The sequence below is a fragment of the Polyodon spathula genome, chromosome 8 (assembly GCF_017654505.1).
Source record: "Polyodon spathula isolate WHYD16114869_AA chromosome 8, ASM1765450v1, whole genome shotgun sequence".
NCBI classification, from domain to species: Eukaryota; Metazoa; Chordata; class Actinopteri; order Acipenseriformes; family Polyodontidae; genus Polyodon; species Polyodon spathula.
Window position 1 is genome coordinate 18,141,270 of NC_054541.1, and position 20,509 is coordinate 18,161,778.

Genomic DNA, 20,509 nt, shown 5'->3' on the forward strand with positions numbered 1-20,509 from the left:
CTCTCACTGACTCAATGTGTGACCTTGAGCAAGTCACATAACCTCCTTGTACTCCATTTTTTGGGTGAGACGTTGTTGTAAGTGACTCTGCAGCTGATGCATAGTTCACACACCCTAGTTTCTGTAAGTCTCCTTGATAAAGGCGTCTGCTAAATAAACAAATAATAATAATAATAATAATAATAATAATAATAATAATAATAATAATAATAATAATAATAATGAGACAAGATGAAACATCTTTTTAGAATGTGATGTGCCATGAAATAAGCAATTTTTACATTGAAAAAATACAGCCCAGATTATAACACAAAGAAACCTGTGTAACACGTTTTAACTGTGACACTTAAAATTATGCTTTAACTACCTACATGTTATTAAGTACCAATCAAATAGAATAAAACAACAATTTCTAGCAGTGTGGATTGATATAAAATGATCTAATAGCTTTTCAGAAACTAATCTGTTAAAACCATATATTTTTTCTGCATTTATTTGCCATGATATAAAATCAGTTTAGACTTTCTAATAACACTTCACTAAGACTCGACTCCTCTAAGGACAATCCAATAATTCAGAAGTTTAGTGACTCATATTTAAAGCTTGCCACTCAAAACAGGACAAAAATGGATTTGATATCAAAATAGACATAAAAAAGTAAGACAAATAATTACAGATAAAATATATGTGATCAGCTTCTGACAAACATTCATCAGTTTTATTTACATTCACAATGTGTGGCAGTGTGGCAGGATGAAAGCCCTACCGGTGCACGTGTGTACGTGTTGGTGTAAGGAATATTGGGTTGGTAGGGAGGGGGTTAAATTTCTCCCTGTCAAAACACGTGGGAATGTGGTTGGAGCCGATAATTGAATAAATGATTAAGTGATTAATTAGGCTCCAGCCACAGGTGTATAACACAGGTCTTCACAGGAAGGATAGAATTCATGATGGTGATAGAGGTGAAGGTATGTGTTTGTTGTTCCGTGCTGTCTTGTCCTGTATTGTTGTGAGTTTTGTAGACCTTTTGTTTTGGCCCTTGTGACTTTTAGTTTGTTAATGTGTTGTTGTTTGTGTTCTTCCTGTGTTTGTAAATGAAGTGCGCATTTGCGCTTGAAACTGCAGCTTCTATGTTCTCTTCTATGAGTCTCTTCCTACCGGTAACAGCTTGGCCGTGATGCTAACCTGTCCCATAATGCCAGAAGACATTTTGATTATTTTTATTGATAGGCACTTAATGTGTAGATTGCAAATCATGGGGAAAACATTTTGTGTTTTCACAATTAGCACATTTTTAACAAGATTTTTTCTTTTTAAATTAATACCTGCCGACATAAAACATGTTAAAGGGAATTACTTGGTATATTAGAAGTATTTGCACATCCTAATACTTTCATAACCCACAAACTGTGATGAACATAGGATAGCACAGGATTCAAGTGAAAATGTACTACAATAAAGTATTAGCTTTTACTACGCACTGAAAATAAGGCGACTAGCAGGACCTGCATTCTCTTATTCCTTTCTCTAAAAGCAGTAGTTATTTAAGCAATAATACACAACAGGGTGTGTGTTATCATGAGATGTGTGTTGTGAGGCACGAGATTCAACCACATGTGGTGATACGTGGTGATAACTCATGATAACACACTGACCCTGGCGTGTATTATGCTATTATTAAATGGGTCTATGAGTGTGTTGTTGGTGGTGTTTTCCTCAGTTCTTGTCAATTCTAGGTTGTCTAAATCTGCTTCGTTTACCTCAGTATGGCGAGATGTTGACATTTTCTTTTTTTTCAATGTTTTCAGCTGCTGAACTTTCGTAGTTAATCTCAGGCATTGCTGTCATACTGAATGACTTGAGTGGTTTTCTTTACCCAGGCATACAGCTGCAGTTGGCGTACTGATTTTGTTTACTGTGATGAGGCTGCTTCAGAGAAAGAAGTTCCGCACTGTTGTGTTATCACCAGATATCTAACGGCCAGGGAGAAGGTCTCAGCCAATCAGAATCTAGAATGTTCACCAATATTTTCTACTCATTTAATAATATTAGATGTTACATATCTATCTTCATGCCTACCTACTTGCTTAAAAACTATTAAAGCTATGGGCTGATATCTAACTTTCTTTCACAAGTGCTAGCATAAATGAAGATAACCAATTTTTTTTTAATAAGAAAACAAAACAGTACTGTATGAGGCTGAAGCGCATTATGTTTGTGAAAAAAACGAAGCATTCTCCACATTAACGCTTGAAAAAAAATCTAATCAAAGTTGAAACTGTCCAGATTCCTGCTTGTTTTGATTTATTTTTCTAACCCTGAGGAAGTTGGATTGATTAACAATCTAAAGTCATAAAGGCAAATCCAGGTTTGGTCAAGCTGGGAATACAAATGCATTCCACTGTCCTCTCAGCACCACTGTCTCTCCCCCAGATTGTGTCACTGCTGTGAGCCCTGAGTATGTATGGTGGCGGCACCTGGGGTGGGTGGAGGAGTAACTAAGGAAGATGGTGGTGGATCTACAAAAGACCGGCCTAGGGTAGATGGTCTGAGGCCTAGGATAGGCGACCTAGGGAGTGGAGAAGATGGGCGAGTGGATGGGCGAGTGGATGGGCGGGTGTCTGCAAGAGATAGTCTTGTGTTTGGAGTGAACACTGCGGTCTCTGTGGTCAATGCTCGAGTATCTACAGTAAACGGCTGAGTGCCTAAGCTCCATAGCGGACTGCCTGCATTGATCGGTTCAGTACCTGTAGTCCACTGTGGAATGCCTACGGGGGAAGGTGGGGTGCCTGTGATAGCTGGAGGGCTGCCTACTGTGTCAGGAGCAGGAACGCTGCCGGCTGCCTTGCGACTTACTTTGGGGGTGCTGCTCTTGATCTTGGTGGCCTTGCCCTTGGTGCGGCACGTCTGCTCGTGGTCGAACTCCAGGTCCTCCAGCCGCTGGGTCAGGGCCAGTTTCTGCTGAATAGCCATGCGGAGCAGAGAGTTCAGGGTCTTCTTCTCATCCTCCGCTGCGGCCAGCTGCCTCTGCATCTCATCCAGCTGGGTGACGTACTCATCACACCTGTGAGAGAGAGAGAGACAAACAGGAGAATCCGTTACACCATCTACAAATGCGCCGTTTGTTAATCGTTCTTTAGCCATGCATCATGAGTGTGAGGACACAGAGGGTGGAAGCAAGGTGTTCAATGAAATGTCAAGGCATAGGTGGACCATTCTGAGATGGACCAAAATAGGAACACCTGATCCATGGCTATCAAACAGAATGGGATTTGACTGAGACTTTCGTCGGCTCTTAAAACTAAGCAAAGTGGGGCCTGGTCAGTACTTGAATGGGTGGCTGCAGTGTATACCCATTGCCCAAGCAATGTCCGATAGAAGGTACTGCCCTGTAGATCAGCAAGGACCTGTCTATTGTGTGGACATTAGAGATCCCATGACACACACAGGTCAATGAAAACTAGGCTTATACAAGTCAATCAAGCTAAAATGTGCAGGTCAGCAAATATAAGCTAATTTGAACAAGCCCTTAGAAAACCTGAGAAGGCGGGTCTGGACACCCCTCAAAACGAGAAAGTGCATGAACATGTTGTAATAAATTGGTTTATGCAAGTGTATGCTCTGCGACTGATTTGTGATTACATATGCAGTGAGAGACTGACCTCTATTGCAATCATGTTTGAGATTAAGTAGAATATTTGGGTTCACCTACGTGAAGTTGCCTTCATTTTGTGTAAAGCAGAACAATGTCGTAAAGCTGAAAGGACTAGTATTTTACTGCTTACTGTATCTCTAAACCCAAGTTGTTTCTAAATAGTGTTGTATCATTTGTTGTTTCTCCTTGTTAGAAACATTCAGGCAAACTATGCACTGGTGCAAACAGAATAAAAAGCTGATTAAAATAGTTTGTATTTCACCTGTTTCCATTGATAAACTGAATATAAAATGCACAGTGAGTTAGCTAGTAGCATAAATATAACCAACATGTAAGTTTAAACAGTTTTCCAGTAGGATTAAAAGAAAAGATGACGTTTTTTGTGTGCATTCAGTTGAAAGCAGAATTAGTTCATTGTGACAAAGTCTTGTAACGGCCAGAAAAGTGTGACCCATTTATTTATTTATTTTTTAACAAATGGCATTTTCAATTTAAATAAAGATTTGAATACAATAGCATCAATCAAACTAACATAGCCAGTTAACCCATACATGGAGTAATAGTGGCACCAAGTTGGTGGCTCACCTCATGTGTAATCTTTAGTTTTTTCAGTGCCCAGACACTTCATGCATACATGTGCACTCTCTTTTCCTAGTTGGCAGTCAAACTCCATTCCATTTGATCACCCTGACCCCATATAAACAATAACCACATACCAGAGTTTAAATGAATGTGCAGCACATGCTTTGCTGCCGTTGCCCCAGTCTTCCTTCCAATAATATAAATGCTATTACTGCACATCACCACCACTGCTCCGTCACCGAGCTTTAAACACATGATCTACAGAGACCCTACTGATATGTACCATGCTTTTTGGTTCGTCATGATCAGCAAAATTTCAAAACCGATGCCAATTTTCGATCGCCCCTCCAACCCGGAAAATTCGCTGTTTTGAAAAAACACAAACCAAACAAACAAAAAGACTGGTCACTGGGCATATTCGAATCACTATACATTGACAAATCGGAGGACTTTTTACCGAATGTGTGGCAGTGGCTTGTTTCCCCTCTACAACACATTATGTAAAAAGTACAACACAGTTAACAAGTGACTGTTACATTAATGTACCCCTTCAATTACAGTTGTTTTTAAGAGGTAGGAAGTTAACATTTTAATTGCCCTCTTATTAGCCCTGGCAGCATTATCACTGTTCCCATTTCTCTTGTGTAAATACAGCATGATAGATTAAAATAATACATCATTCCTGGTACCTAATCTTGTCCTGTACGGTAATCTGAATCCAATGTTGAGGCTGCAATGTGACCTACAGCACAGGAAGTGATTGGGTACCAATACCAGGAAGTAGCAAAAAACGAAAATGGAATAGTGATGTTGCTAAAAGGTTAAAAAAAAACAAAAAAAAAACAAACAAAAAAAAAAAACATTTCAACCCTTGAACCCAGCTGATCAAAGAAGTTTTGTTTTCTAAATTACTATTTCCCCCATTTATTGTATATTACGTTTCTTCTCATTATTTTGTAACATTTTATTTATTGCATAGTGTGCAGCGGAGTAAAACACTTAAACATGCTCACATGGGCCAGATTTATCAAGGTTTACACAAAAATGTGAAAATGACAATGAAACTGTGTGCCAATGATGTTACTGGAACTGCATCCATAACTATAAAGCAGTCGATAGTAGCACATTCAGAAATGCGAAACATTTGCCATCAAATTTTTCATTTTGCACCTGTTTTAGTATTTCTATGTTGCTGGTGCTAGTTTTGTACAACATCTGTAATACAATTACCATTAAAGTGGTTTATTCCTCTGAGAAACAAATGTTCAAATGGCAAAATCTTAAAAAGCAAGCTAGTGGCTTCAAATTTCTTTTTTTTTTTTTTTTTTTTTTTTTTTAAACTGTAGCTTTGTATGATGTTTACAATAATTTTGAATGCTATTCTTACTACAATTACTCAAAGCCTGTGTTCAGGAGCTGCTCTTCAGATCTATGTCTAGACTCATCAAAAAATAAATGATTAATGCAACAGAAGCACTCAGAATGGCTGTCATTTGAAGTTACTTATTTGATCAATCTCTCCCCATGTAATAAGGCCTTTTGAGTTAATAATAAACCAAGGCCAACATACACTGGATTCTTGGACAAGAAATTGATCTGCATTTCACATTGGGGTCTTAAACACCATAGCACTGGGCAGGCTGTGTTTCTTACTGGTGAGCTGAGAATTGAGATTAGGTGACATTCAACACACGAACACATGAAGAGCAGTGAAAAAACATGTAAAGCTGTGGTGACATGCAATTCATCCACTTCCTGGTGAAATACGATCCTGCTGACCCTTATTGATTTGGCATGATTAATTATGTATAAAACTGAAGGTCACAGATATAGTGTAAAGGTGTTATATGATATCACTTACACGAACGTTTTCTCGTAATAGTAGCCCTCACCCCCTCTAATATGAAATGTAAACTAAATTAATCCCCCGGTTACTTAATCAAAATGTGATCCATGGAAGCCCCAATACATTGTGCACCCCCCCACCCCAGTGAGTCATCCCAGCCGTGTTTATGGATTCTCAAGAAGACGCATATTCTTATACTGTATGTCTGTGTTCTGCTTTAAACTCTCTTTACTAATTCCTGTGTACTAGTCTGTATTATTTAGGGTTGTAATCAAATACTGTGACATTATTGGTAACAGTCTCAATTAAATAAAAATATTACAGATGATTGTATTGTCAGTGATAATCTGACAGTCACTAGCGCTAAATATGATCAGTGCCACTGCTACCGAGATGTTCCTTTCTCTTCCTGTAAACAACACAGGGTGTTAAGTGTTATTTAATTAAATTGGCCATTGAAAAAAAAATGCTTTAGTTCAATTCCCCTCTATTGTGTAAGATAACCGTGGTGTGGCTTTATTTTAAAAAGCCAACAAGTGAAAAGCAGACCGAGAAAAAGAGTGTAAGAGAGAGGAAGAACTACTAACTAGGGAGAAGGTCTCAATTAAAACATGGTTTAAGACAATTGTTACATTCCAAGCATCTCACTCTTTAACTCATCAGTCTGATCTGCCAGGGTTTCACTTTTTGCTCCCTGCTGTGTTTATTAAATCGCTTGGATTTTATCAAAAACTAGTCCCTAATGAAATGGCTCTTGGAAACTCTTTAGCGCTCTCACCTGGTGGCAAACATGGCTCTCAGGGAGGAGAAGGTGGCTGCGTCTTCCTTCAAGGCTTTCAGCTCATTTCGGAGTTTCATCATGGTTTCCGTCACCATTGACTTCTCGTTTTCATATTTGCTTTTCAGGTTGGCGAGAGCAACTTCGGCTGTCTGAAAGAATTAACGCACAGGATTGTTGGCAGCATATTATATCTTATTTAGTACAATCTGGTGAGCCTGTACAGTATCATTAAGTAACACTTGATAAATTGGTTCAGTTACGTACAGTGCTTCCTTGTTATACTGCAGAACCAGTTATAAGGCTGTACTGTCTTGGCTCCCTGTTGTCCCATAATAGCATTCTACAAGCACGTGTAAATACTGTACCATAGTCTCTTCATTGTGGTTCCCCCACTAGCACTGTTATTGCTTAATAATTTCTATTATATTCATCTTCCAAAACCATATTTGTATGCTACCCAACACATCTGAGTGTTAAGTCATGATCATACCCTTACCTGTTTGTTGGCTTTCAGGACTAACCGCAGCGTAGCTATCTGCTCCCGCTTGGTGCTGAGCAACGATTTTAACTTGAGGATCTCCTCCATCACTGCTTCCTTGTCTTTATCGATCATGGGGGCCAGCTCCCTCGCCGCTGCGCGCTGTCTGGAGAGCAGGAGGGACCGGTCCACAGCTTTCTGCAGGTGCTTGATCTGGTCTCGGATGATGGCATTGAGATTGTAAATGTTCATGGGCTCCTTGCGGAGGTCGCTGGACTCTGTGACGGGAGATGATGGAGGGGCAGTTATCACGGGGGAAACTATGGGGGTCCGGGTGGGACTCTTTGGGCTTTGCTCCTTGTTGGTTTCGCCAGCGTCCTTTGGAGCTTGTTCTGCTGGGCTCTTGTGATCTGAGGGTGTCGCCATGGCCCGACGTGCCAGCCGCGGAGATAAGAGTACCCTGGGATCATCGGACCCCTTTAGGCTCCCGCTGCGGGTCACTCGGCTCTTCCTGTAATAGTCCAGCATCACCCGGTTGGGCGTCTCATTGTTGCAGAGACAGACGTGGTGATAGAGCTGGGCCAGCTCCTCACTGAAGGTCACCAGCTCATCTTGTGCTGTGTTGAGGGTGTTGTGGTTCTCATTGGCCATTCCCGTTACTGTCTGCAGTTCTCTCTCCAGGCAGGAGATGCGCTCCCCGCACTCCTTGTGGGTCTTCTCCAGCCTGGCTACCTGCTCATCCAGCACCTGGATCTTGCTCTCCCCCTTGGTCTTCTCATCCGTGTAGCTCTCCAAGCACTTGTTGTACTTTTCCTTCAGGGCTTTGATCTCAGCCTTGAGGTCGATGACCTCGGTGACGGCCACCTTGTACTTACACTCCAGGATCTCCAGCCCGTTCATGTCCACTTCGTAGTCGTGGCCCTGCTGGGAGGCTTCGCAGGCCGATTTCTCCGTCTCCAGGTCCATCGGGAGCTCCTTGTTGTTATGTAGCCTCTTCATGGAGTTGACATGCTCGGTCAAGCGGTGTATGCGCTCATGCTGCTCCATCAGAGCTCCTTTGGTGTGCTCCAGCTGCGTTTGAGACTCCTGGAGGTTGGTCAGGAGGTTGGCTTTCTCTCGCTCCACCTAATAGAAGGAAATGAACCACCGCCATTATTTCTGATGTTGACTTGAGTTTTCTGTCTATTACTTTGTACTATACAGTACTATGCAAGCATTGCACCAATTACAATATTGTTAATTAATATAATTAAATAAATTCTCATGTACCATACATTACATGTGCAAACTGCAGGATTCTGCTTTCTCTTTTGTGCTACTTTGTCAGAACATTTAAGTGTTAGGTGTCAGGTGGGAGTCAGTTGTAAAATGTGATTGATATTAAGTGTGATAAAAACCATAGCTAGCAGGAGCCTCTGCCAATCTACTCCCATTCTACACTGGCTGGAGTATTTCAATGAGATGATAAACAGCCCAGGGTGACGGGTGAAGGCATGATCCCTTTGGCAAACTTAGTGGCATTTAAAAGACTGTTTAGAACACTAACCAAAGGTCTGTAAAAATATAAAAGGATTCAGCTTTATAACAGGTGGGCTAATTATTTTCTGCATTTTTAACATTTGGCGCTAAATGCAAAGTAGTTTTGTCTTACAAGTATTAAAGATATATTTCCAATCTAACAGCTTCTGACAAATTATTTTTTCTTTGCATCTTTTTGGATATACTTTTTCCTGGCCTGAGGAAACTGTCTATGAAATACAATGCCTTTTCAGGCAGCTTTTGAAATAGCAATGAAGAGGAGATATTTTCCAGCAATTCTCATCAAGTGGTTCAAATAAAGCCTGTTTTTTTAATTAGGTTTTTTTATTAGGCGAGTTGATCGTACATTATTTAGGTTTCTCTTATAATCCTCTCCATCATGAACCACAAAACTGTTTATAATGGACGCTGTAAAAGGAACTGGATTTATTGGTTTGAAGATTTGAATAATATTAATAACAAAACAGATATGCACAGCCATTGGGATTTTCTGTGAAAAATACAGCCTGAGCCCTTCAAAAAAAAGCCCGGCAGATTTTTGATACAGAAGCAGTAATAAAAATGAGTTACATCGTGCATTTATGAATTCATAAATATTGTAAAATGTGTAAGTGAGTGCCTCTACAAAATTTACTTGTAAAAATCTGCTACAGTGTGACAATACAGTGAAATTAGCTCATTGAAACTGCTAAGCAGTCGTCATAATAATCTTTAGACGGTAATCGCTAATATACTCCAGTGGTCTTTTATTAATAATTTAGAAAGACTGGCTATCTGTGGCAATATCCCACAACAACACACACTCTGGAGTGCCATACTGTGATTATATAATGAGATTTTAAACAAATAACAACAATAGGTTTAAATGGTGATATCTCAGGAGACCGACACGGCTATGACATCACATAGGTCATTGAAATGAATAGGAGGATGATCCTTGCCATTCTATTATACAGAATTGACTGTTACTTCTTCCAATAAAAATGACTAGTGGTACCTAGCTTTATTCTGAATGTTAGCTTCATTTCATCTATACGATGATCAGGTACAGTAAATATGGAATAATCAAGTAGTTTGAGAATACAACCCTGCAGCGCAACACCACCTATAGGCGTATTTCTTTACTTTACACTTACACTTCCCTACAGTGTACTGTACCACTGCGGTCTGTCCTGCTCAATCCCATACTTAATAAGAATCCTGGGGATCTGTGTGGTGTTGCAAAGTCAGTTCCTGGGTCTCTCCCATTCTGTCAGTGGATACCTACAACTCCCCTTTCACAGTAATATAGACTAGACCTGCCACTTTGCAAACAATTTCCTTTTAAGTTGCTGTGGGAACACAAGCTTCCTCCGATAGTAATTTACCATGACACCACCCCGGCAATGCACACAGGACTACATATAGATTACAAATGACATCTTCAAGCTGTTTTTTTACAGTGTAATACAGGGCATGTGTAAGTATGTGTGTGTGTGTGTCTGACAGAACAATTAAGAGGGATCAGGCTTTGCACCAAAACTACAAAACTCTACTCCTTGGTTCACCTGGGATGCTGATGTATACACCTGCATTATGCAGTACAAATCCTGTGTGAAAAAATTTTCGATAAAGGTTTCGATAGAAATATTTTTTTTTATTTCGACCTTAAACAAGAGCCTTAAAAAGCAGAGGTCTCTGTCTCTCTCTGTGTCTATTTTTGTCTGTCTTGATTCATACTACTTGCTATTATTTGTTTATGATTTTCTATGAATTTGTTATGATTTGTGCTTTTAAAAATAAACCAGTTTATACTGTATGTGTGGGGGTTCCAAAGCGTATTCATATTTCAACGGCCAGCTTGTAGCAGTGTGACGTTACAATAACGGCTTTGCCAAGCTTTCAGAGCTCCACACAGCAATGGCAATGGTTAATAAAACTACTTAGTCAAATCTATCATCATAAGTAAATGATTATTGATGCGTGGTATAAACAGAAAACACAATGGTCCCTTGTGGATAACTAAAAAATAGTCAATTTGTGAGTAACGACATAAACAACTTCTCCCTCTGTGTTTGCACCTTCCTTTATGTGTGGCCACCTACCTGTAGCAGCTGCTGTTTGAGCTTCTGCATCTCGGAGAGGTTGAGTTCGCTGAAGAGGTCGGAGACTGGGTGCAGGGCCTCTCCTTTCCGGGAGGTGGAGCCCCGGTAGTCTCCGTTGAGCTTGACCAGCGGGGCGTGGACGTGCCCGTTGCACTTGTCCTCGTTGTTGGGCGTGCCGTTGTTGGACTCCTCATTGAACTTGAGCCCGTCGACGGAGATGCTGAGGTGGGTGCTGTACATGCTGTCGTTCATGCTGATGTACTGCGATAGCTCCTTGCGCAGGTTGTTCTTCTGCTCGCGCTCGTTCTTCAGTGTGTCCAGGGCCTCCTCCAGCTGGCTTTCCGAGATCTCCTTCAGGCGCAGCGCATCTTCCAGCTGGCTATTGAGAAGGACCGTCTCCTCCTCCAGGCATTTGATCTCGTGCTTCAGCCCTTCGTACTCCACCTGCAGAGGGCGCACAAGAGCAAAGGAAGAGTTTGTGTAAAAGCTTTTACAATATGTTACCATGAACATGCACTACACCTACATTGTATTTCTACTTTTCTACCAATTATGTTTATCCAAATTGCATATTATAAACTGTTTACTACTGTCAGGAGCATGTCTCTATCAGGTATATTCTTTCAAAATTTTTAATAAACTGGGAATAAAATGTGTAACATACCAACCATGTAGTAGCCCACATAATTACTTTATAAAACAATACATAGAAAATATTGTCTTTCAATTAGAGTGATTTTTTTTAAAGTTTATTTCTGACATTAGATTGTGCAATTTTTGGTTTGAAACATTATTCAAGGATGGTCATTTGTGTGTAAAGCAAACCACGTAATCTTATGGTAATATTAATGCAATGCTCTGGGATATAATGACACCCTTCACTGATTGATTACCAGGGCTGTGCAGATACCCAAAGCCAGGGCTTGATTAACACAGGGGCTTTAGGGGCTGCAGCCCAGCGCCTCAGATTTTGAGGGGCCCCTAAATAGAACCTGTAAATGACAAAGCAGCACCTAAGAAGATGAGAGGGACGCTGAAAAGAAGAAACACAACAAATACAGTGTCATCACGAGTAAGACATGTGAAACAAAACACCAACGATGACACTCTATTTTAATACAATACCAACAAATATATGTGATGGTACCAGTATTTCAGAAAATACATTGGAAAGAAATCAACAGGAGGAAACAACCTAGGTTTATATGGATTATAGTGGGGCAATCTCCATGGAAAAAGTAAAAATAACCCTCCTCACTCTATTTTGGTAGCAGTTTCGGGTTGTGTGTGTTTCCATGTAGTTTTCTTTTAGACTGAGAAATTCTCGTTCCAAATGCAAATAAACTAATTCATATTAAAATAATGGAATATGTTTGTGCCTGAGTTCCAATTTGGCCTTGCAGACAAGCTGTAGTGTTACACACATAATAAAAAAAAAAAACAACATTACATAGCGCTGTGTACTATCCTTGTATTATTTGCTAAACATATTTTGACTGCATATATATTTACTACAAACCTAATATACACATACATATTCGTAAGAGATAACGACAACACATTTCCATATAATTTGCTTTTACAACAGAGTCTGCAGTTTGCACTTCCCATTTTGTATTTGAAACTGCCAGTAACTAACAATGTGGCCTATGCTCATTTTCAAAACTGGCGCTAATTCAAACATTGAATCGGGTAAAATATGGATCAGCTCAGACTGAATAACTTGACATGAATGTTAAATCGAGTGTGGTGGTAGTAAAACAGTAAAGGAAAGCAAATGAAAATGCAAAGAGGGGTCCTGTGGCAAAGTGCCCCGCCCCTGGGCTGTTTGTGTTGTATGTTATGTGTAGTGTGTTAATGTAAGTGTATAGTCATTGGTACACGGGATATAAATGGGTCTGTGTAACACGAGTAGTTTAAAATATATATTTGTATTTAGGCACAAGGATTGCACAGCACCTCACGTGCAGGTAAAATGTAGTAATATGTGAGCACCGGGAATTGCACTTATTAATTCATGTGCAGTTGTACCGAGACTCCAATTGAATGATTGATTAGCAATCGAGTCTCGGTACAGCTGCATAAAGCAGCATGTTTTCACTCACTTGGGGTTGTGTGTTCGGTAAGTGGTGAACGGGTGTGGAGAGGTGAAAGTAAAAACGTAAAGTAAATCTTAATTTAACTCCCCGTGTTTGTCTGTTTGTCCAATCGTTTGTTTGTCTGTTTAGTGTTAGTACGTTTTGCTTGTATATTTATTTTGGCTAAAGTGCCGTGTCCTGTGTTTGTTTGTCTTGCAACCTTTTATTTTCTGCTCTGGTTAATTATTAAATGATGAGCGCAAGCAAGCGCTCAGCTTCCCCAAATCTCCACCTCTCTGTTTATTTTGTGTTGGTTCCTGTTTCTGGTCTGACGTCACCCACTACAGCCATCTTTGTGGCAGGCCCCCAAAATGATAACAGCCCCGGGCCCCCTTTAAAATTAATCCGGCCCTGCTCAAAGCAATTCCCTATTAAATGGAATAAAATGTGTTGACTATTCAACACAAAACTAACCCTAACCCTTGGTTGCCCTTGTTTAACAATTACTGAGTACCAATCAATGATTTAATATAGAACCTGTCATGATCAAACTAAATAAAATCTTCCCTTTCTTTAAAGATTTTCATTTAAAATACTTTTGATTTCCCTTTTTGGCTGTTTACTCAGAAATGAACCACCTCTGCAGAAAAATTTTACCTTGAGAAATAAATTACTATCCCAGGATGCCTGTATCTCTTAAGTTAGGTTACATGTAGGTGACGAATCAGTTGCTTTTTGCTAGTTTCAGCTTTCATTGTCATTTTGCAGCCTTGGTACAGCAGTTATAATGTCAGCACCCCTGGTGAAATACAACTGCACGTAGCAACTTAGCTTTTGTAAATTTCTACAAGACTGCACCTCCCATTTGGCCTTTAGTACCTTTTTAGGTGATGTCTGTTAGCTCTGCCTATTTAAAACACTTGTAATGCAACTGCAGTGAAGTTCTGAGAAGTGCAATGTGAATGCAGCGTGTAGTGTGGGTCTGACCTGGTTCTGCTTGAGGGTGGAGACCAGTTTCTGCAGCATGATGTTCTCCTCCTCCAGCTCTGTGTAGTCCTGCAGGAGCCTCGTCTCCCGGAACTTGTACTCTCGAATCTCATCCTTCATGCGAGTCCTCTGCAGCTCGAGCACCTCGTTATTCTGAAACACAGAACACAGCGGCTCGGTATCTCTGCTGCTTCATAGACAATGTTATTCTGAAACACAGAGAACACACTGCTCAGTCTCATTCACAGTGCATATAAAGCAGGGCTGATCTCTGTTCTCCAGGATAACAACTTGCAATGCTGTTATATCATAAAACTATACTGTATGTAAAACTGTAATATTCTAGAATAATGGGTTGTGAAGGCATTACTTTGCCTGTCACTCAGTAAAGTTATGCATTTTTTCTTTTGTGTATTTTAGGCAGGGTTCATTTTGTAAATCTTTGCCTTATAGTTTCTTTGCAATAACACATGCATCTGTATCCCCTGATTGTGACGTACTTGTCAAATCTGAAGCAGCACTTTGTTGATCCTGTTTTTTTTATGTTAATCCCGACTGTCCCACACATCACATGCCATTTTAGAAACTGTCGCACAAATTCTGGCAAGGTGGTAAAAACACGTTGTGATACGTATTTCTAACATCTATCAACTATGTCATTTATGGCAGACACAGGATTTTTGCGTTTGAATTCATGTGCAGTTACTCAGCACTAAAGAAAACAATATTACTGTACTCCATACCACTGTTTTCACATTGCACTGCTAAAGTCTTCTCTCGTTGATCAACCAATGAGCACTGACATAATTGAGGAGTTGCTGGGGGCTACTGGGGGACTGCTGTGGCCGCCCTAATTACTCCTGGACTGATGACAGTGGATATTTAACAGTAATGCCCAGCTTTAACATTAATTCTTTCTTAGGGATGTTTACAATAAAGAAAAACACAAAGGGGTTTATGTTATTGATTGAACAGAGTAAACAAACTGTGGTTGTTCCTGTGCGATGCTTTAGCATACTACAGACAATAAAAATACAGTGAAATGAGGTACGTGTTTACACAAGTTTTTTAGGCAGATGTTATTAAGACCTGCCAATGTCAGATCATTAAAATAGGAAATGGGACATTTCTTTTTATAAAAGGAGGATTATATTTTAATTTTTTCTATAAGGATATTATATATATTATATATATATATATATATATATTATATATATACGTAGATATTTATTAATATATATATACGAGACTATGTATATCTATGCGTGATGCTGCATGCTGCATCCATAAGCATGTCTACAGGTTTCTAAAACAAATGGAAAACATTTGTTAAAATAAGTAAGAAACACGAATTGATCACAAACTACTGTACAACTCGGAAAGAAAGAGCCATTAATTTCATAGACAGCTAAGGGACCTTCTTGGCTTCTGTTTTCGCTTGCGTAAGTGCTAGCTATTGCGATTTAAAAAAAAAAAAAACATTAAAAAAACAGGTTAGTATTGCTTTAATTGGGCTGCAGGGCAGATTTATGTGTGGTTACGGAGAGGCAACATTAGCCTCTTCTGGGAAATGTCTAATTTGTTCCTCCGAGCCTCTAACTACTGGAGTCAAAGATAAAGCATCCTTGTACTCCGCCTTGTGCATTAGTGCAATGAGCTGCCATTCCTTAAAGATGTGGCACACAGTCGTTTTTGATTTCTCATCTGGGATAAAAATACACTGACCGCATTTTGAAGACAGCATTTTCCAAGCAGAATAAAACAATTGTAAAAGTATAAAACCTTACAAATAAATGCCTGATACATATTTAACAACCAACTAACTAACTGCTCGAGGCTTTACACATGGCACCGTAGATCATGTGGATCATGTGCATGTTGTATTTTATAATACTGTAGTTCCTAATAAAATGGCCACAGACTGTAACTGCATTTATATGGCAGTTGTGCTGTTATTAAACCAAGACTTAGTTATTCAGGGTTGTTCAATGAGAATGATGTTTGTTACACTTGACAGCCTTGGATATGAAACTAAAGGCAAGCACACTTGTGGTAGTGGCAGGGTCTACCTGTGGTAAAGTGGCGAGTGGTCAAGGCTGGTCAATGGTAGGAACAGAAAACCCAGTGGCAGTAAATGTAGGAAAAACTCACAAACTGCGTCCCTTCCTGCAGTTTCATTGGGCAGTGTGTGATGCCTGCTCGCAAAGATTTTTTTTGCGACACGACTTCCTCCATTTGAGGTGCTTTTTTAAAAACGACTAAAGCTAAGGTTTACAATTTTAAAAAGGCAAACTATGAAGGAATGAAACAAAGACTAACAGAAGTAGATTGGAGTAAAATAGAGAAAATATTCACAGAGAGAGGACGGCTATTTTTAAAAAATGTAGTACCAGAGGCGCAAAACAAATACATTCCAAAAATAGACAAATCTAAATCTAAAACAAAACTGCCAAAATGGTTTAATAGATCAATTAAAAAAAACACAGAGAAAAAAGGCACTTTACAGAGTATTTAAAAGGGACCAAAAACAAAGTACACAGAAAGAGTACTTGAAACTGCAAACAAGTCAAAAAGGAAGTTAGAAAGGCCAATAGAGAGACAGAAATGAGCATTGCCAAGGGTGCTAAAACCAATTCCAAAAAGTGTTTCCAATATATACAACAAAAGAACATTAAAGGAGGAGGTAAAATGTCTAAGAGATGGCAGATGAGGAGAAAAGAAATAGCAAATATATTAAATGATTACTTTTCACAAGTTTTTACAAAGGAGGATACGGACAACATGCCCCACATGTCGACCTGTTCCTATCCAGTTTTAAAGAACTTTAGCATAACAGAGGCAGAAATGTTAAAGGGACTAGGAGCTCTTAAAATAAACAAATTCCCTGGGCCAGATAATATATAGTACTCAATAGTACTATAGTACTGTGTGCCTGCGGGCCTGCCTATAAGCTACCCGGAGCTGCGTGGTCCTCCGACGCTGTAGCTCTGAGGTGGTTGCATGGTAAGTCTGCAGTGTGTAAAGAAGCGCACGGCTGAGAACACATGTTTCGGAGGTCGCGTGTGTCCGTCTTCATCCCTCCCGAGTCAAGGCGGGGGTGGCAGCGGTGAGCCGGGTTGGAATAAAAAAAAAATAATAATTAGACATTTAAAATTGGGGAGACCATAAGAATTGTAAATTGTCAATTAAAAAAAAAATTGTAAGGTACTGCATTCAGGTAATAAAAATTTCCATTATCAATGCCATATGGGAGATACTGAAATTGTAGAAGGAATCTATGAAAAAGACCTAGGAGTTTATGTTGACTCAGAAATGTCTTCATCTAGACAATGTGGGGAAGCTATAAGAAAAAGGCCAACAAAATGCTTGGATATATAATGTAAAATACTGAATTTAAATCAAGGGAAGTACTGTTAAAACTTTACAATGCATTAGTAAGACCTCATCTAGAACAGGGGTGGCAACCCTGGTCCTGGAGTGCCACAGACACTTCTGGTTTTTGTTTTACCCAAGCCACTTAATAAATTAATTGATTTAATGATTGGCTTAATTGGTTAGAATTAAGATGTGTTCCAGGTATTTAGCAATTGACGATTAAGAGATATGTACAAAACCTGCAGGATTGTGGCACTCCAGGACCAGGGTTGCCTACCCCTGATCTCGAATATTGTGTTCAGTTCTGGTCACCTCGCTAGAAAAAGGATATTGCTGTTCTAGAAAGAGTGCAAAGAAGAAAGACCAGAATTATTCCTGGTTTAAAAGGCATGTCATATGCAGACAAGCTAAGATAATTTCATCTATTCAGTCTGCAGCAAAGAAAACTACGCGATGATCTGATTTAAGCATTCAAAATTCTAAAAGGTATTGACAATGTCAACCCAAGGGACTTTTTTGACCTGAAAAAAGAAACAAGGACCAGGGGTCACAAATGGAGATTAGGGTCATTCAGAACAGAAAATAGGAGGCACTTTTTTGCACAGAAAATTCTGGGAGTCTAGAACCAACTCCCCAGTAATGTTTTTGAAGCTGACACCTGGGATCCTTCAAGAAGCTGCTTGTTGAGATTATGGGTTCAATAAGCTACTAACAACCAAACAAGCAAAATGGGCCAAATGGCCTCCTCTTGTTTGTGACCTTTCTTATGTTCTTATGTTCATTGAGATGCAACAACTGCATCGGGTAGTGTGTTCCAGGCTTTACTGTTAAGGCTGGGTAACACATTCACTGAGCTCTCTCTACGGCACACTCTCCAAACAAACAAGCAAACATTTATAGCATGTGACCAGGGTTAATTGACAATCAACAGATCAATCAACACCTGGTCACTTTCCACACTTTTCCAATTAACAATGAAGATATTCCACACTTTTAATTAACTAATTAAACATGAATTAACACTTCACCATTAAGCATTACCAAACCAGTTAAGTAATTATTAGGTGGCTATGTAAAGACGGCCGTCTTGACTCCAGGATGTTTGTCTCCCACCCAAGCCAAGATGGCTGCCAGCCACAAAACACATGCAGCCTCTGCTCTGCCACACTACCTTAACACAGAAGATTGATCATCACAAACTCTTGAGCTTGCCAGTAGCCTGATATGGATGACATATGCAATATAACACACATTACATTTTCATTGAACAGCCAGGCAGTTTAAGCTCTGCTTGTCAGTGATAGAATTATAAAGAATTGCATGGTGTACTCCTCAGCAGTAATGAAAGGTATGTAAAATCACATTGATCTTCAGTCAATGGAAATAAATCCATATTCTCAAGCAAAGAGAACCATCATTCTCTGAAAATCAAAGAGCACTGTCACAGTGCAGCCTGCCCATCATCAGTGTTGCTGTGTAACAGGGTTAGGGTTTGGGGTTAAAACAACGAGAACCCCATCATAAATCACTGACTAGCTCACCATGAGAATTTCTATTTCCCATTTACACTGAAAATGAAAATAGCAATTCATGAAAACTGATTTGCATGACTGTGATGTTGCTCCACCTGTTTCTTTCGAACATGAAACTTTGTACCCCAAATACCACCCATAGGAGAACCCTAGGTGGTTGCTAAGTTACAGCAAATCATAATGGCCCTCTACAAAATTAACCAAACTCAATGCATTTAGGCTACATAAAATACTTCATCAGAGGACAGCTGATTTGATATTTATCTAATTTGTTCCATCAAAGCTGGCATACTCCTTGCACTAACGTCACTTATTAGATAAATATTGTACCTGATAGTCTGGAATCAGCTATCTGATCCTTATCACACAGTTTGGGAATGTCTTGGGAGATGCATGACAAGTGCTATGTAAGCAATAAGATCCGACAGGGTGGGCAGCATTGGACAATACCAGACCGGCCAAGGACATAATGAGGCCCAACAGCGCAGCCAGAGTGCCTTATAGCCCCAGGAAGGTCTGGTATTTCCCAATACTGCCCATTCTGGAAGATCTTAACGTGCTTAAAAATGGGCAACTGCCAGAAACAAGTTTTGTGGTTTAAAACTTGAACATTAGGTGGCTCAAGGATATCTGTCCAGGCAAAAAGGCACTAATGTTGGTATCTTTTATTTCCTGGTCATCTATTGAAAGTTAATATACCCCACTGCCAAGGGTATTAGCCAATGCGATAGCAGGAAATAAAAAGCCAATTTTCTAAAACGCCATAACTACAGTAGGATAAGATTAAGTCTCCATCGCAGCTAAATTAAAGTGTGAACCAATGCTAGACGTTATATAGATTGATATTTACTTGTCCTGCACAGTGAATTACTTGCAAATGATGCATTCAAAGACTATCATTCAACTAATGTAATCCACAACTGTTAATCTCCAAATACTGTCCTGCTCTTCAATTGCTTTATCTGGTATGAGTGTTTCGACCAATTTACCCTGTACTACCCTCAACGTCTGCTCTTTAATTTGCTGTGGAATGCTCTCGTCATAATAAGTAACAACAACTGATAGAATATTCAACACATTTCCTAATTGATTAGTGCAGCACTATTTACCATAATATTTGAAATAAGATCCAGACTCTTAAAGAGTTACACAACACCTTCATACCTTTGTTGTATCCCATATTTTTGCTTATCGCAAAGTTATATTTTTAACCATATTGTTAATGACATATCAAGGATCAAAAATCAACATTTCTCATCAGTTATTCTTGGGCGTTCGCCAGGAGAAAGATAATTTCACTTTTAAGGTCTGCAGTGCATCCAGATCACACACTCTCCTGCAACAATGGTGGTTTTCTGCTCCCACAAGATGCCACTCATTTCAATCAGAGCACCAGCATTGTTGCAGGAGGAAGAATGATCTAGATGCACTGCAATGTTTGGAAGAAAAAAAATCTTTCTCCTGGCAAATTTTCCTGAGTATAAGTTGATAAAAAGTAATTCAGTTGATTTGTCTGCTTGAACTCAAGAAGCACTAAAAAGATGTCGATGAAGAAGCCTACAATATTCTAGA

The 20,509-nt window shown here is 39.5% G+C and overlaps 1 protein-coding gene across 7 annotated transcripts in view; it reads right to left on the reverse strand.

Moving 5' to 3' along the window:
• LOC121319546 (protein bicaudal D homolog 1-like) overlaps positions 1-20,509 on the reverse strand; it is a 107,156-nt gene that overhangs the window by 16,841 nt on the left and 69,806 nt on the right. For 5 of the 7 annotated variants that reach the window (XM_041257104.1, XM_041257107.1, XM_041257103.1 and 2 more), the window contains exons 3-8: positions 14,031-14,183; positions 10,966-11,409; positions 7,361-8,467; positions 6,862-7,013; positions 4,521-4,601; positions 2,857-3,064 (exon numbers count right to left, since the gene is read on the reverse strand). In XM_041257104.1, coding sequence (XP_041113038.1) covers positions 2,857-3,064; positions 4,521-4,601; positions 6,862-7,013; positions 7,361-8,467; positions 10,966-11,409; positions 14,031-14,183 — 2,145 coding nt within the window. The remainder of the gene's footprint in view (positions 1-2,856; positions 3,065-4,520; positions 4,602-6,861; positions 7,014-7,360; positions 8,468-10,965; positions 11,410-14,030; positions 14,184-20,509) is intronic. The other 2 variants (XM_041257106.1, XM_041257105.1) reach the window with 1 other exon arrangement.